This window comes from Oncorhynchus clarkii, chromosome 21 (assembly GCF_045791955.1).
Source record: "Oncorhynchus clarkii lewisi isolate Uvic-CL-2024 chromosome 21, UVic_Ocla_1.0, whole genome shotgun sequence".
NCBI classification, from domain to species: domain Eukaryota; kingdom Metazoa; phylum Chordata; class Actinopteri; order Salmoniformes; family Salmonidae; genus Oncorhynchus; species Oncorhynchus clarkii.
The window spans coordinates 42577303-42588320 of NC_092167.1; the positions used below are offsets into that span (position 1 = coordinate 42577303).

The window sequence follows — 11018 nt, forward strand, 5'->3', positions numbered from 1 at the left end:
TATAAAAAGGTGCTTTATAAATACATTTGATCGATTTATTATGCACAGTCGTGCATCCAAGTCAAGTGATCTCAAATCCCAAGTGTTTTCCTGATATATAACAAAATATTACCACTCAGGAAAACAAACTAGCAGATGCACACTGTACATCCCAGACATCTATGAATACCCCTTCATGACATGTGAAACAGTATATCCACAATATTAAAAAGAGAAAGGGTATCATTTTAACTTATTTTATTATCTGCAGATTTAAAAAAAACAAGTTATCAAGCAAAATACTACTGAATGTAGCTACCAGGGACACCTACAGCAATCCCATTTAAACAGTGTGTGGTCTTTCTGGTCACTTTCTATTGCCTATTGCAGCTCTGGCTAGTCTCAACTGAAGGCCACCTACATTAGAAAAAAAAGGCAAAGTATAAGGCAACAAATAGCTAGCATATAAAGAGCCAACGTAACAGAGTTGGACATTGTTACACAGTAATAGTCCGAATCACTTCCAGGGATTTCAATCAAAAAGATGAAAATTAAGATTCAAGGGCAGAAAATATAGAATGGAATTCAGACTGCTTTCTAACGGAGCAATTCCCCCATTCCAAAACAGGTTCCGGGACAGGGTGTTTTCACCATTACTTTGGCTTTACAAGCTCTTTACAGAGCTTCTACACATACAGTGCCTTGCGAAAGTATTCGGCCCCCTTGAACTTTGCGACCTTTTGCCACATTTCAATTTTCAAACAAAGATATAAAACTGTATTTTTTTGTGAAGAATCAACAACAAGTGGGACACAATCATGAAGTGGAACGACATTTATTGGATATTTCAAACTTTTTTAACAAATCAAAAACTGAAAAATTGGGCGTGCAAAATTATTCAGCCCCTTTACTTTCAGTGCAGCAAACTCTCTCCAGAAGTTCAGTGAGGATCTCTGAATGATCCAATGTTGACCTAAATGACTAATGATGATAAATACAATCCACCTGTGTGTAATCAAGTCTCCGTATAAATGCACCTGCACTGTGATAGTCTCAGAGGTCCGTTAAAAGCGCAGAGAGCGTCATGAAGAACAAGGAACACACCAGGCAGGTCCGAGATACTGTTGTGAAGAAGTTTAAAGCCGGATTTGGATACAAACAGATTTCCCAAGCTTTAAACATCCCAAGGAGCACTGTGCAAGCGATAATATTGAAATGGAAGGAGTATCAGACCACTGCAAATTTACCAAGACCTGGCCGTCCCTCTAAACTTTCAGCTCAAACAAGGAGAAGACTGATCAGAGATGCAGCCAAGAGGCTCATGATCACTCTGGATGAACTGCAGAGATCTACAGCTGAGGTGGGAGACTCTGTCCATAGGACAACAATCAGTCGTATATTGCACAAATCTGGCCTTTATTGAAGAGTGGCAAGAAGAAAGCCATTTCTTTAAGATATCCATAAAAAGTGTTGTTTAAAGTTTGCCACAAGCCACCTGGGAGACACACCAAACATGTGGAAGAAGGTGCTCTGGTCAGATGAAACCAAAATTGAACTTTTTGGCAACAATGCAAAACGTTATGTTTGGCGTAAAAGCAACACAGCTGAACACACCATCCCCACTGTCAAACATGGTGGTGGCAGCATCATGGTTTGGGCCTGCTTTTCTTCAGCAGGGACAGGGAAGATGGTTAAAATTGATGGGAAGATGGATGGAGCCAAATACAGGACCATTCTGGAAGAAAACCTGATGGAGTCTGCAAAAGACCTGAGACTGGGACGGAGATTTGTCTTCCAACAAGACAATGATCCAAAACATAAAGCAAAATCTACAATGGAATGGTTCAAAAATAAACATATCCAGGTGTTAGAATGGCCAAGTCAAAGTCCAGACCTGAATCCAATCGAGAATCTGTGGAAAGAACTGAAAACTGCTGTTCACAAATGCTCTCCATCCAACCTCACTGAGCTCGAGCTGTTTTGCAAGGAGGAATGGGAAAAAATGTCAGTCTCTCGATGTGCAAAACTGATAGAGACATACCCCAAGCAACTTACAGCTGTAATCGCAGCAAAAGGTGAAACAAAGTATTAACTTAAGGGGGCTGAATAATTTTGCACGCCCAATTTTTCAGTTTTTGATTTGTTAAAAAAGTTTGAAATATCCAATAAATGTCGTTCCACTTCATGATTGTGTCCCACTTGTTGTTGATTCTTCACAAAAAAATACAGTTTTATATCTTTATGTTTGAAGCCTGAAATGTGGCAAAAGGTCGCAAAGTTCAAGGGGGCCGAATACTTTCGCAAGGCACTGTAAATCAGTGAGTACTCAGAGTTGATGTGCACTACTGCCCATTAGAGCCACACAAAGTGACAGCAATTGAATGTTTTAACGGCCTATGATACACAATCATTATTGAATCACAAGATTAAAAAGAATGACTTGGTTGACAAATCTGTTCAAACTTGATTAAAGTGACTTCCTCCACATGGACACGTGTGTCATGTTCTTACCGACCCTCTCATGACCTTAACAGGACTTACGATATGATTGCTAAAATAACCTTAAAAATAAAAATAATAAAAAGCTCATCGCTGATGCATCAGTTGTGTGTATTGCCTTGCCTCTCAGTCGGTCCTACAGTCAGTCTCCCTTTGTTTTTCTCCCAATGGAAACTCTAGCCTGGTTCCAGATCTGTTTGTGCTGTATAGACACTCCTATGACAATGACCATGGGAGTTGGCTATACAACACATCCAGACATGGGAACCAGGCTGGAGAAAGTTCTACAGCCAGAGTTCTCCTTCTACAGAGATTTGCGCTGGCGCTTCATGAACGACATGGTGTAGTCTCCCGACTGCGTGCTCTTCTGCCTCTTCATTTGAACCTGTGACTGGGCGGTGAGCTGGAGCTTGATGGCACTGGAGTTGATCTTGGCTGCCGACAGCAGCTCCTTCATGCCTTTCATCTTCTTGCTCTGGAAGGCCACCAGGGGACCCATGCTGGGGGAAGGCAGCTGTTGGGCAGGAGAGGGCACCGGGCTGGGGGACTTGGCCTTGCCTTCTGGGTCTCCACCGCGGAGTCCTGAGGAGCGACGCCGCGTCCCGCCCTCCCCACCTACTTTCTTGGCCTGGGTGGGCTGGGTTGGTGGTGGGACAGGGGTGGTGGGGGTGGATTGTGTAGGAGGGGAAGCTTGGTCTTCCAGTTTGGACTCACGTCTCGGCCCACGTCTTCGCCCCTCGCGGGGGTCCTCGCTGGATTGGTCGTCGTCGTCCTGGGGCTCCGGCTCTTTGGTGATGATAGACACTTTCTGACGAATCTGTGGAGGATGTAACAGTGAACAAGGATACAATAGTGTTTTAAAGGGTGGTTTGTGAAAACATCTATTTGGGTTAAATAGGTTATAAAGTGACTAGGGATGCCTTTAAAGGGATAGTCCAGTCTTGTGGTGGTGTGATTACCTGTGCGTCAAAACGACTGAGGGACTGGACCAGGTAGGTGGCCCAGCCCACGTGGAGGACAGGGGTGGGGCTTCCCTCCTCCCACTTACAGATACCGTCATAAAACCGCAACAGGTGGGCAAAGCATTCTGGGTCCTGGAGGGCCGAGAGGGCGGCGGCCTGTATGGGCTGGTCCTGAGGTGGAGGGAGAAGGGGCGAGAGAGGGAAGAAAGGGGGCGAGAGAGAGAGAAGAGAAATGAATGGAACATAGGAAGGAAATGAGTAGATAATAGATAGAGGGGGGAAGTTAGATGAATGGGGTCCATTCAATACCTCAATGAAAGGCAGCCGTCACATGAGATATTATTAATGCATCATTCTGGGACATGAGATTAAAATGAGAAGTAGAAAAATGTTTATTTGGTTCTTAATGATGTAATGACGAGTGGAATTTGACCTTTTCTCCTCCCTCCCCTCCGCTCTCGGCAGCTGCAGCCGTCTCCTTCAGCAGGGTGGGGATAACGTCGTTGGCGATGTCGAAAAATTCCTTGTAGATCTCTTCGTCCTCGCGGAAGTAGTTGTAGCTGGGGGAGTGAGATCATCGTAGATTGTTATAAAGCACATGAGGTCAGACTTCTTTAAAAAAGTGTCAGTTCATGATGACCTTTCATTCATTCAATTAGGTTATTTATTTTCCACGTATGCAGTAAAAGGGATATTAAAAGGTGTGAACACTTGTATCCCTTATTTTTTTTTTTTTTTCAAGAACCCAAAAACATGACAGAAAATACTCAAACGGCATGTTATTTATGTTGGTAGATCACACGCCATGATCCTTGTTGTCGTGACAGCAAGCCGAGGGAGCCGAGACTGAAGAACAATGTGTGAAACAGGAAAGGCAGAGAGGTAAAGGGAAGTCGAGAGGAGAGGGAATGTACCGACTTGCCTTTCTGGTGCACACATCCTAGAGACAGAAAGAGACCAACAGAGAAACAGGAGGAAATCGGCCCCGTCGGCTGTTCCCTGTAATCGGGTCGGTTAGTATTTTTAGCCCCAGCAGGCCGATGAACAGTGTTTAAATAGGAGTAAAGTGCAGGTTTACTGCCCCACGAGGATCAGAGCCAAGCCTGGAGGAAAGGACATCGTATTTAGGCAACACACGCCCTGTTAATCAGACAGAATTATGCCCCTAGAAGATATGCATGCAATATAATGAGTATAGTGCCAAACAAAACCATAAGCTAGCCTGAAAGGACATGGTCAGACAACTTGTTCCAGATTTAAGTCTACAAAACGCTGTAATTAAGAGCCTAACGTTCCTGAGAGACATCTGCTGCCCCCTACTGTCAGAAAGGTGAAACAGTAACTGGTGTAAATTGTCATCGCATACCTCAGCAAAAGATGGTCAACAGGGTTTGCCTCAGTATCCATGGTTTCAATACTAATAATGAATAATAATTTATGTAAACTTCGTTGTTGTTGTATTTTACCCCCTTTTTCTATCCAATTTCAATTGTCTCATCGCTGCAACTCTCCAACGAGCTCGAGAGGCAAAGGTCGAGTCATACGTACTCAAAAAACATGCCCCGCCAAACCGCGCTTCTTAACACTGCTCGCTTAACCCAGAAGCCAGCCGCAGCAATGTATCGGAGTTAACACCGTTCATCTGATGACCGAGGTCAGCCTGCAGGCACCCGACCCACCACAAAGAGCCGCTAGAGCGCGATGAGCCAAGTAAAGCCGGCCGACCCCCCCCCCCAGCCAAACCCTCATCGTACCTGGACAATGCTGGGTAAATTGCGCACCGCCCTGTCACGGCCGGTTGTGATACAGCCCAGGATCCAACCCGGGTCTGTGGTGAGGCCTCTAGCACTGCGATGCAGTGCCCTAGAACGCTGTGCCACTCGCGAGGTGAAATTTGACTTTTATAGCCCTTTTCGTTACATAAACAATCAATAAGGCATTACATTAGGGAAGTTAAGGGACACTTAAATGAATGATGCCAAAGGTTATTTCTGTGGGCCAAACATACCTTTTTACCATAAAACACAGATAGTTGACACAGAGCAGCAGTGTAAGGAGCATACAGAAGGTAGCTAAGCTTGTTGCTCCAGTAACTTACTCCTGCATGACCTGTGCAGCCTCGGCCCAGGCCCCCAGTGCCTCCCGGACCTCCCTGTGTCTGTAGTGGTAGCCAGCCAGGTACATGAAAGGGTAGATGTGTTCGTTGTTGTAGTACTTCTTAGCGGAGTTCACAGCCTGGAAAAAAAACACACATACTTGCCAGGTATGAATAACTCCTCAAAATGAGCTGATTAAATTATATCTCAAGGATGATTTTGTTAAGATGACGTTTCAAATAAAAAATGTCACCGTTTCAATGTTGGTGTACAGATCCACACTCACTTGAAGGTGGATGATGTAGGGGTTCTCTTTGCCAGGGAGGGGCTCCTGGTCCTCCAGGTCAGCCAGGGTGCCCATGGCCATGGGGTATCTGTGGCACAGCAACGGCAAAGAGCGACTTGGGTTGAAATGACAGAACAATAAAACATGATTACCACAGAAAATTATTCATTTGGATGTAAACCAATAAGCATTTTCACCACAACACTTCAAAACTAATTTAGTATTTTCAACAAGCTTTTGAGATAAAAAAAAAAGAAAAAGAATCACCTTTCCAGGTCTCCTCGCTCATAGAGCAGCCATAGAAGCCTCTGTGTAGGAAAAAGATCAGAGACCGAGGACAACACAGAGAAGCATTTATGAGGTAAATATAAACTACTGTTCCAGCCAGCTTGATGTCTTCGATGATGCCAACAGGTGCGTTTTAGGTGAAACTCTCCCCGTACAATATTCATTATATCACACTTATCATCCCCAATGTGCTGATGGTGGTCACACCTGTTGAAGCTGTAGCATCTCAGAGCTGTCAGTGTGCAGGTCCAGTGAAGGGTTAATGGCACACACCATGAAGGCCACCTCCATGTTCCTGTTACACTTCATATAGGAGCCCTTCAGGTACAGCCAGCTCTGGAGGACAGGGGGAGATGGGGGTTAAGGTTGAGAGGTGTTGTACTGTGTTTACAAGTTCAAGGTAAGTGTGTAGAACAGCAGTTCTATGTAGTTGATAAGTAGCAATATTAAAAAGGTGTGTGAGTGCATGTTATTATAATGTAATGTTATTGCAAGGGGTGGAAGTATCTCTGTACCTTACTTACCCTCTCGCCGACACCGGCGGCAACTGTCTGCCCCCTCCGGTCCTCGTTGCCCTTGCCGTGCCAGGTGACCTCAGCGGTCTCCTCTCCGTTCTTGCCAAAGATGACCCAGGCATGGTCCTCGGACAGGGCGAGGTGCACGTCCCGCAGCCCCAGAACCTGGCACGCTGCCACCACTGCAAATGCCACCCCCGAGCTGTCCAGCTTTGTGCCTGTCCAAAATAAAGAAAAGCAATAGGATTGAGTTAGTAACAGCTTTAGCCTCCTTCAGACAAAACAACCTTGTATTTTAGTCAAACTATACAACATGCTTTCCTGTTTGTGAACAATGGTTTTTATTGGGTCACAAGGGCAATACAATCACACAAAAAAATACCATTACTTTTTCTGGTTATTTTGTAATTGTTTTCCCGACTTACATACCGTCCCATCCCCACCTATCCCAAACATACCCCAGGCGGACCCACTCACAATAAATAAATAATACATTTTTAAAAATGCACACACAACCAGTCAAATGTTTGGACACACCTACTCATTCCAGGGTTTCTTTATTTTACTATTTTCTACATTGTAGAATAATAGTGAAGACATCAAGACTATGAAATAACACATATGGAATCATGTAGTACCCCAAAAGGTGTTAAACGAATCAAAATATATTTTATATTTGAGATTCTTCAAAGTAGCCACCCTTTGCCTTGATGACAGCTTTGCACACGCTTGGCATTCTCTCAACCAGCTTCATGAGGTAGTTACCTGGAATGCATTTCAAAGAACAAGTGTGCCTTGTTAAAAGTTAATTAGCAACAATTATTTCCTTCTTAATACGTTTTAGTCAATCAGTTCTGTTGTGACAAGGTAGGGATGATATGCAGAAGATAGCCCTGTTTGATAGAAGACCAAGTCCATATTATGGGAAGAACAGCTCAAATAAGCGAAGAGAAACGACAGTCCATCATTACTTGAAGACATGAAGGTCAGTCAATCTGGAACATTTCAAGAACTTTGAAAGTTTCTTCAAGTGCAGTCGCAAAAAGCATAATGCGCTGTGAAAAAACTGGCTCTCATGAGGACCGCCACAGGAAAAGAAGACCCAGAATTACCTCTGCTGCAGAGGATAAGTTAATTCGAGTTTACCAGCCTCAGAAATCGCAGCCCAAATAAATGTGTCACAGAGTTCAAGTAACAGACACATCTCAACATCAACTGTTCAGAGGAGACTGCGTGAATCAGGCCTTCATGGTTGAATTGCTGCAAAGGACACCAATAATAAGAAGAGAGTTGCTTGGGCCAAGATACACGAGCAATGGACATTAAACCGGTGGAAATCTGTCAGTTGGTCTGATCAGTCCAAATTTGAGATGTTTGGTTCCAACCGCCGTGTCTTTGTGAGACGCAGAGTAGGCAAACGGATGATCTCCGCATGTGTGGTTCCCACCGTGAAGCATAGAGGAGGAGGTGTGATGGTGCTATGCTGGTGACACTCATTTATTTTGAATTCAAGGAACACTTAACCAGCAGGGCTACCACAGCATTCTGCAACGATACGCCATCCCATCTGGTTTGCGCTTAGTGGGACTATCTGTTTTTCAACAGGACAATGACCCAACACACCTCCAAGCTGTGTAAGGGATATTTGACCATGGAGAATGATGGAGTGCTGCATCATATGACCTGGCCTCCATCACCCAACCCAATTGAGATGGTTTGGGATGAGTTGGACCGCAGAGTGAAGGAAAAGCAGCCAACAAGTGCTCAGCATATGTGGGAACTCATTCAAGACTGTTGGAAAAGCATTCCAACAGCATTCCAGGTGAAGCTTGTTGAGAGAATATCTACTTTAAAGAATCTCAAATATATTTTGATTTGTTTAACAGTTTTTTGGGAACTAAAGAAAAACCCTTGAATGAGTAGGTGTGTCCAAACGTTTGACTGATACTATCCGTCCCCCACGCACACACACACAAAAGTTTGGGGTCACTTGGAAAAGTCCTTGTTATTGAAAGTAAAGCACATTTTTTGTCCATTAAAATAACATCAAATTGATCAGAAATACAGTGTAGACATTGTTAATGTTGTAAATGACTATTGTAGCTGTATTTTTTTGTGAAATATCTACATAGGCGTACAGATGCCTATTATCAGCAACCATCAGTCCTGTGTTCCAATGGCACGTTGTGTTAGCTATTCCAATTGTATCCTTTTAAAAGGCTAATTGATTATTAGAAAACCTTCTTGCAATTATGTTAGCACAGATGAACTGTTGTCCTGATTAAAGAAGCAATACAACTGGCCTTCTTTAGACTAGTTGAGTATCTGGAGCATCAGCATTTGTGGGTTCGATTACAGGCTCAAAATGGCCAAAAACAAAGAACTTTCTTCTTAAACTCGTCAGTCTATTCTTGTTCTGAGAAATGAAGGCTATTCCATGTGAGGAATTGCCAAGAAGCTGAAGAGCTCATACAACGCTGTGTTGTCCCTTCACAGTACAGCGCAAACGGTCTCTAACCAGTATAGAAAGAGGAGTGGGAGGCCCCAGTGCACAACTGAGCAAGAGGACAAGTACATTAGTGTGTCTAGTTTGAGAAACAGATGCCTCACAACTCCTCATACGTTTTTCTAATGATCAATTATCCTTTTAAAATGATAGAATAAGACATATGATTGGATCAGCCATGTACCCCAAATCCTACCTGTGATGAGACTGAAGAGGGATTGGATGTGGGCGCGGTCCTTAAAGTAGGAGCGGCTCAGGCTGTTCCAGATGACGTCAGACACCTTCTTCACCAGTTCCCTGCTGGATCCACCAGCAGGCCTGCGGTACTGAGACAGGTCCACTGCTCCCCGGATTTGGGCAGTAAAACGCTCACGTAGGGCCGACAGCATCCCTAACTCCACTGTAGGGAAGCAGGAGTTTGGACAGTCGGGCTCCAGTGGCTCGAAGCGCACCCCCGGGACATTTATTGGTATGACCCGGTTCACGGCCAGGAAGTGTTCAACGAAGCCCAGGACCAATGAGAGAAGGGCCAGGTCCGGTTCGGGTTTACGGAGCTCCGCATCGAACAACGCAACCACACCATCGATCCCCTTTAGGGGAAAGTGTTTCTTCTGGGCTGAGTGTAGTCCCATGTCGAACCCTCTCCTCCTTCACAGCTCGCAGTCACTCACTAGGCCGGTGTGTCTTCTCCACTCTCAGCTGCAGTGATGTCATAGGGGCTGGATGAGAGCAAAGTGGAAATCAGTACCAGCACACACATTGAAATCAGTTATACTGTATTTTCCCCTAACACTCAAAGGCCTTTGTATGGCTTCTTTCACTTTGTGCAAAAAAAAACTGTAGACTGACCAGCCTAAGTGGGCGTGGCACAAATATTCATTCATTACGCAAAATAGGTTTAAAAAAAAAAAAAGAAAGGTTAAACTAATACTGGGTACAAATATTGATATCTGATACAAACTGGGCTAACTCGATAATAACAATGTTGTAAAATAAAATAAAATCCAGATAATAGCATGATAGTTTAAATGGTTCGATAAAATTTCACCACCCCACACAAGATCATAAAATTAACAATAAGCTATTAAGATTAATTTTTGGTCAAGACCAAACAGGAAGGTTGAGTAATTTGATTGACCGGCAGGTGCAGTTAGCAACAATATGCAAATAGGCTATGTAATATGCCAAAGCTAGCCAGCTATGCTAGCAGGTATAATAGCAAAACATGCACAACTACATGAAAATACAACTATTATGTGTATTCCAATCGATTTACAAACCTTCCCGAACTCATAGCCCGCTCGTAAGATTATTAATATTTCGAAAGAAAGCTAATACGCACCCGTTAGTTCAATGCTACATCCACATGTTTTTGTTTGTGCCTTGCTTTTGCCGCGCAGTTCTATGACTGTATTCGGTCTGTTCAAATGTGTCAGAACTTTGTCGCGCCTTCAAATAGCTACCAACAATGCAGAGTCGTGCTTAATCGAAGATTAGACAGTTCAAAGTATTTGCAGCTCTACTAAGCTGCGCACCCGGCGCTCAGTTTAAACGTGTTTGAACGAGACCCCTTTTGTCCTTCCTTTATTGACTGGACAGATGCATGTATGGAAATGTAGTTCAACTTTACACCACTGTTGCCAAAACGTTCTAAATAAGATCACTGGAGAAGACAACATTATAACGCGTTTATTGAAACATTGATGGCAAGTCTCGTGATAAACATTACATCATGAAAAGAGGCGGGTACACCCCCACATCTTTTTTTTCAAATTAACGCATTAACGTTTTTCTGTAGGCAAGTCATTTTTTAATCACATTTTAAAGTCACATTTAGGCATCCGTGAGACACAGCATTAAATAAAAATAGGCTTTATTTATAGGGCC

At 43.7% G+C, this 11018-nt stretch overlaps 1 protein-coding gene across 4 annotated transcripts; it reads right to left on the bottom strand.

Annotated features, from left to right (window-relative positions):
• Nucleotides 1-798: 798 nt before the first annotated feature.
• LOC139379470 (menin-like) lies at nucleotides 799-10540 on the bottom strand. Of its 4 annotated transcripts, none has more exons than XM_071122286.1 (10): nucleotides 10474-10540; nucleotides 9328-9850; nucleotides 6635-6843; nucleotides 6318-6446; nucleotides 6090-6130; nucleotides 5823-5910; nucleotides 5539-5675; nucleotides 3874-4000; nucleotides 3438-3611; nucleotides 799-3295 (listed from the first exon to the last, which is right to left on the bottom strand). In XM_071122286.1, exons 2-10 carry the CDS (start codon nucleotides 9761-9763, stop codon nucleotides 2783-2785), a joined length of 1854 nt encoding a protein of 617 aa, XP_070978387.1. In that variant the 5' UTR covers nucleotides 9764-9850; nucleotides 10474-10540; the 3' UTR covers nucleotides 799-2782. The 4 variants fall into 4 exon arrangements, with proteins under 4 accessions (XP_070978387.1, XP_070978386.1, XP_070978385.1 ...); XM_071122285.1 differs by having other exon boundaries at nucleotides 6626-6843; XM_071122284.1 differs by having other exon boundaries at nucleotides 2535-3295; nucleotides 5823-5937.
• Between the last annotated feature and the right edge of the window lie 478 nt (nucleotides 10541-11018).

What these genes read in the sequence shown, in the direction of transcription:
- LOC139379470 (XM_071122283.1), bottom strand. Translation starts at nt 9,763, where the DNA reads ATGGGACTACACTCAGCCCAGAAGAAACACTTTCCCCTAAAGGGGATC. An exon ending in TCGGCGAGAGGGTAAGTAAG is followed by an intron (nt 6,447 to 6,625) that starts GTACAGAGATAC and finishes CCTGTCCTCCAG; the next exon opens with AGCTGGCTGTACCTGAAGGG. An exon ending in GCTGCACAGGTCATGCAGGA is followed by an intron (nt 4,001 to 5,538) that starts GTAAGTTACTGG and finishes TCACTCCCCCAG; the next exon opens with CTACAACTACTTCCGCGAGG.